At 38.5% G+C, this 5989-nt stretch overlaps 1 protein-coding gene across 4 annotated transcripts in view; it reads left to right on the top strand.

Annotated features, from left to right (window-relative positions):
- CHST10 (carbohydrate sulfotransferase 10) overlaps positions 1–2864 on the top strand; it is a 35737-nt gene extending 32873 nt beyond the window's left edge. For all 4 annotated transcript variants that reach the window (XM_042460272.1, XM_042460270.1, XM_042460269.1 and 1 more), the window contains one exon: positions 1–2864. This exon is cut by the window's left edge and continues 1 nt beyond it. In XM_042460272.1, the coding sequence (XP_042316206.1) occupies positions 1–537 (537 nt within the window). In that variant the 3' untranslated portion in view covers positions 538–2864.
- Positions 2865–5989: the final 3125 nt, after the last annotated feature.

Below are 5989 nucleotides of genomic sequence, written 5' to 3'. Positions count from 1 at the left end.
CTGAAATTATACTTCAAGTTCTTTATTGTAAGGGATCCATTTGAGAGGCTCATTTCTGCATTTAAAGATAAGTTTGTCCACAATCCTCGATTTGAGCCTTGGTATCGTCACGAAATTGCTCCTGGCATCATTCGAAAATATAGAAAGGATCGCACTGAAACCAGAGGACTGCAATTTGAGGACTTTGTGCGCTACTTGGGTGATCCAAATCATCGATGGCTAGACTTACAATTTGGAGACCACATAATTCATTGGGTAACCTATGTAGAACTTTGTGCCCCCTGTGAAATAACATACAGCGTAATTGGACATCATGAAACACTGGAGGAGGATGCACCATATATCTTGAAGGAAGCAGGCATAGACCATCTGGTATCTTATCCCACAATTCCACCTGGCATAACAGTGTACAATAAAACCAAGGTAAAACGCTATTTCTCAGGAATAAGCAAGAGAGACATACGACGACTTTATGCCCGGTTTGAAGGAGATTTTAATCTTTTTGGCTACCAAGAACCAGATTTCTTACTAAACTGATACCTAGAAGCTGTGGATAAATGGGTCTTGTAGATTCAACTGAAATGTACAAATAATCTTCTGCATAATAAAAGCTCATGGTACTGTACTTTTTCCCTAGGTTTGAAGAATTGTTCCATATATCTCTTGAATATCTGCCATAGGATCAACTAGGGACTGCAAGTTGTTAGCTACTGAAAATAGTTTTAATACATGGCATTACGATATGTTACAAGTAAAACCTATTAAAATAGAAAATGTTAAACATTCCTCTTTCCCTTACCCTTACCAATGGACCAATAATCTATAACTGGACTTAACAATGATTATAAAGAACATTTAGAAAGAAAGCTTTACATTACCTTTCTCTAACATATGGATCTTGATGTGATATTTAGAGATCAACACAGGACCAAAATTGGTATTTTATAATTCAGCAGAACATGTCTGGATTCTAACATAGATTGAATCAACACCTTTCACTTGGTTTTTTACCATGGCCTTGTGCTGTCCATTCAGGCAATACAGTTGAACATTTGGAACTGATATCCTCTGAATTCCTATGTGATCAAAAATCTTCTGCAAATAAAACTGTAGATCCCACTTTAGAAACAAACAGCTGGGAAAACTACAAATGTGATTTCCTGTATTTGCTTGAATGTCTTGACACAGCAGTATCTACTGTGCATTCCACTATGGATTAAAAAACTGCTCCTTTTTACCCTGGGTTGCTTTACTTTCCTAATGGTGCTGGCTAACCCAGTTATCAGACAAGCCATGAAATTATAGGACAAACAGTTGCTCTAATACATTGGATTTGTTAAAAATGGAATGATTACAGAAAGTAGGTGCCTATGGATATATGTCATGTGTTACATTATATTCATGGTGGGGCATAACTGACCATATGCCTCATAGAATGAATAATACGTTATATATGAATGTGTGCATTGGCTCTTGCACCGGGAAGAATATGGGGAATTTGGGGAACCCTCATCTTTTCACAAAATATATATTTCAGTTTTTATTCACAACTTTTCCTCCATCCTTCCCACAACATGTTCATTGGCTGTATAAAACCACCAATGAATTAATAAAGCAGAAATACAATGAGGTGTTATGTATGTGTGTGTATACATTTTTGAGGTTTAACAGCAAAATGTAAATGCCCAGAACTAATAGTCTTAATCCATGCTTCTGTTGTCTTTGTTGGATAAAGGACAGCTTTTAATTGTGTTCACCAGCAATAAAAACCTCCTGTTGACCAGCTTTGTTCCACTGTGCTGCCAGGAGGAAGGGGCGATTGGCATTTTAACTGCCAATAGTTCAGAAGTTGGATTTGGAAAACCCATTTGACAAAAAAAAAAATGTTGTAATCTTGTTGTAATCATGTCTTCACCTGCTTGGCAAAGTGTATTTAGAATGGTGTTAAAATTAAGAATTTCATTTCTTGAATCTGGGCACAGGTATAACTCTCAAGGATGTGTTTTGTATTTGTAAACTTGAAAAAAAAAGTGCCAAAAACAACTGCTTCCCTACAGAAAGGAAATCTTGTGTGATCCAGATGAAGAGCCATTCTACACATTACACAGAGGTGGTAGAACTTTTTGAATTACCATTTTATAATGTGGCTGGATTTCACAAAATGTAGCACGGTGCAAAAAGAAGCTCTGGTTTACCTCTTCCTGGTGATAGTTTTCTACACTCAGAAAGCCTTTTAAGTGGGAGAGTGTTAAAAATAATGTCCTCCTACCTATCTGTGGTCTGACGTTATAAAGTCCCCATTGCTACCTCTTTATAAAGTGTAATGTGTAGCATGGCTTTAATTGAAGTAAGGGATAAGTATGGGAAGTTTCTCACATGACAATTTTCTTGACATAGTGTGTAGGTAAACCACATATAAATTGTCTTGTGTACACTGTATAGGGTACATGTCTGTATTGTCACATTACGGATGCACTTTCAGTTTTCCTACACAAAAATAATACCTGTGTTAAGGAATTCATTACACGTGAAGTTGCTTTTTGTTACTATTGTTAACAAGAGAGATGTCTAAGGTGGCAAAGTCTGAAGTGATCTTGTCACTCTTTTGGAGGGAGGGATGCATTTACAGTATATGCGGTACATTAGATCTTAAACAATGTTTCCTGTAACAGCTCAGTTATTTTTATATGAAATGTTAGAAAAATATATTGTTTAATGCATTTCAGGACTAATGAGCTGATTGTTACCTCTCTGCTGAAGTAAAATGTAACAGTATGAGAAATGTATGGCATATTAAGGCCTTAAAAGCTAATTCTAATAATAATAAAAAGTGAAGTATATTTCCCCTTGCTTTTCTCTAATCTGATGCCTAGAATATTGTTGGAGTGTGTGTGTTCTTGGTATAGGTAATTTTCAGGGGATCAGATGCTTACTGCAAATATCATGGTAAGCAGTCTTTCTCATTTGCTGGTGTTCCTTCTATAAGTCAAGTTTATATCTTTTGATAAGCTTTGGAACAGTGATATACAGTTTCTTATAGTAATATTTTGATAATGTTCAGACATTATCCACTCTTGTGACACGAAACTCCATGAAAAATGAATGTTTATGTCTTTATTATGTAGAGAGAATCATTTAGATATTGTCCCTGTTTGGAGCTGCTGTGCAATTGCTGCATTTTAGTTTACCCTTATCATTCATATATTTTGGCATTCTTGTTTTCTGTATTTATTCGTTGCCTTTGAGTCTTGCCTTTCTGCCAAGGACAAGACAATATATCAGGGGTAGGCAACCTTTTTGAGCCGGGGGCCGGGTTGCTGTCCCTCAGACAACTGGGGGGCCGAAGCCAAAAAATAAATAATTAAATATATAAATAAACCAGGACAAATGTAGGACAAAATTTTCAAATGGAAGACACTTTTTAAAAAAAAAATGGAGGACACACGAAAAAATTTGCTGATTTTTAAAACAATGTTAATATAAATGCATGTTTCTGAGGCTTCTATAGACAATTGCCCCCCAAAGGACCTGGCGGCAATCAGCGGCAGGACCGGGCTGGGGCCGGTCCCAAGGCCTCGCCGGGCTGCATCCGGGCCACAGGTTGCCTACCCCTGCAATATATCATTGATGAGAATGACTGAGACATGATACAAAAGGAGAGAGGGCAGAGGGGAAATCACATTAAGAATATCAACTCTGTCATAGGGTTTGTATAATGAAGTTGCCTAATGGAATTGGCAAGACACATTATTTACAAGGGAAGGAGCTAAATGGCATGGGTTCCTCCAACCAGACCAGTGGGGAGGGGGAACAGGTGGACTCAAAGTCTTACATGTCACCAGCTGCCACTTTTAAAATTGATTCATTGCTAATACTTGGTAGAGGAATTGTGCATAACATTCAGTTTCCCAGTTTCAAAAAGCTCCTGCAAGAAGTCTTCAAAGCACTTTTTAGTACCTCATTAAATAGTGTGTGGCTACCTAAATACAAGTCTTATTCTCCCACTTAAACAACCTGAACAGCTTTAAAAATGCTCACTACTGTTGACTGAATATTGCCTATTGCAGCAATTGCAGGTTCCCACACGGAATACATAGTATTCTGTCTTTAATGCATTTTGATACTTTGTTCTCTAAAAAGTAAGTCACAATTCTAGATGAACAAAACCATTTTGAAAAGCCGTTTGTTGGCATGAAAGCAACAGCTGTGTGTGTGCATGTGTAGCAAATTTGTATGTCTCCAGGGAAGTGACTGAAGATGCCAGTTGGAACCCAGGTAGAAAACAAGAAGTGGCATTGCTTTCAGTTGTTTCTTGATGCCAGCTTAGATGAAAAGCAGAAGTTGCCTTGCTTTGGTTTCAGCTTTCAGAGGTCCAGTTGGCCATTTTATTATATTCTCTGGAGATCCATTCTGTAGTGAGCATGGAGGACTATAATAATCTCTTCATGAGTCCACTCAATTCAAAGAGGCAGCCAAGTGCCATTAGAGACAAGTAGGAATAAAGATGGCAAGGCTGAGGCAGGTAGTTTGTGTGTGTTGGAAACAGTGGCAGGGGCCTTCTCACCCTGCAGTTACAGCACGATTCCACTTCATGCTATGGCATCCTGAGGTTTTCAGTGAGGAAAAGATATTCAGAAATTTCTGCTAGAGATCTCCAGTGCCTTGCCAAACTACAAATCCCCCCATTCTGTAGTATCTAATTTAAGAGTACTCCAGGCAACATCAGTGGAAAAGTCTTGTGGCAATACTTGGGATCCTAAGGAAGTTAATAAATCGCTAAGTAAGCCCATCTGTTCTTCCTAGTATTTTTTTGTTTGGGTATCCCTTCAGGAAGAAAACGTGAATAAAATAAATATAATAAAATAAACAATAAATACAATAAGAGTGTATCTCTTATCCCATTTGAGCACTGAATTCTGAGGAGGACTCTAGTAGCTGTTTTCTTCAATAGGACTTGAGACTGTTTAGGCTGGATTTGTACCAGGATGACTGGTTTGATATTTGTACAAAGTTTATAGTAACTAGTGCTAGATTATCTCTCTACCCTCAAAACAGCCACTCAAACTCTAATACAGTGGTACCTCGGGTTACGAAATTAATTCGTTCCGCCGCCGCTTTCGTAACCCGAAATCCTTCGTAAGCCGAAAAAGCCATAGGTGCTAATGGGGAAAAGCCGCGATTTCGTGTGAAATAGCGCCGAAAAGCACCAAAAATTTTTTCGTAACCCGAAAAAACGTTCGTAAGCCGGAACAGTTTTTTTGAATGGATTTTTTTCGTAACCCGGAAATTTCGTAAGGCGGCGCATTCGTATCCCGAGGTACCACTGTAACATCCAACTACTCAGCAAAGCAAAAGGGGCATCTTAGCAAATGTGGAATTTCCAGGCACTCTGTGCAGCTGTACTCAAATCTGATGTACATTCCTAATTTTTTTAATGAAATAGGAGCTTGTAATTTCTCTAGAACTGGCATCCTGAAAGCTTTAGCCACTTTCCCAGTTTCAGACTGATTTATATGCACTTAAGTATTTATATGGTTGTCCATGTCTTATCTTCACAGGCTATCATGTAGGGGACAAACAAATGTGATGCCAAGAAAGTAGTTATCTGTCTAGTGTGCTGCACAATATATTGTATTTTTAGGTTATTGTTGCCAAGTGCAGTCAGTGTTCTTGTATATTATGCTATGATCTACAATGGAACCATTTAAAGTACTTGACAGACATAGCATTTGAACATCTGAAACCTTGCAACATCTCCCCCTTAATGTTTTTGACCTGTTTGGTGCCCCATTACGCAGATTTCATGCTTTAAAGATGTGCTGGTCTTACCAGGACCATTTGCTGCTTCACCCGACTGTCACCTGCTGTAATTGCTGAAGGCACTGTCTGCCTGGTGCCACCAAAGCCAGACATGTAGCTATGAACTCATCATGGTGTCTTGCACGGAAGAAGCTGCTCTTCCAAGGCAGGCCCTTAAGCAGCTGAACTG

The sequence above is a fragment of the Sceloporus undulatus genome, chromosome 3 (genome assembly GCF_019175285.1).
Source record: "Sceloporus undulatus isolate JIND9_A2432 ecotype Alabama chromosome 3, SceUnd_v1.1, whole genome shotgun sequence".
NCBI lineage: Eukaryota > Metazoa > Chordata > Lepidosauria > Squamata > Phrynosomatidae > Sceloporus > Sceloporus undulatus.
This window is presented reverse-complemented; position numbering and strand designations above follow the sequence as displayed.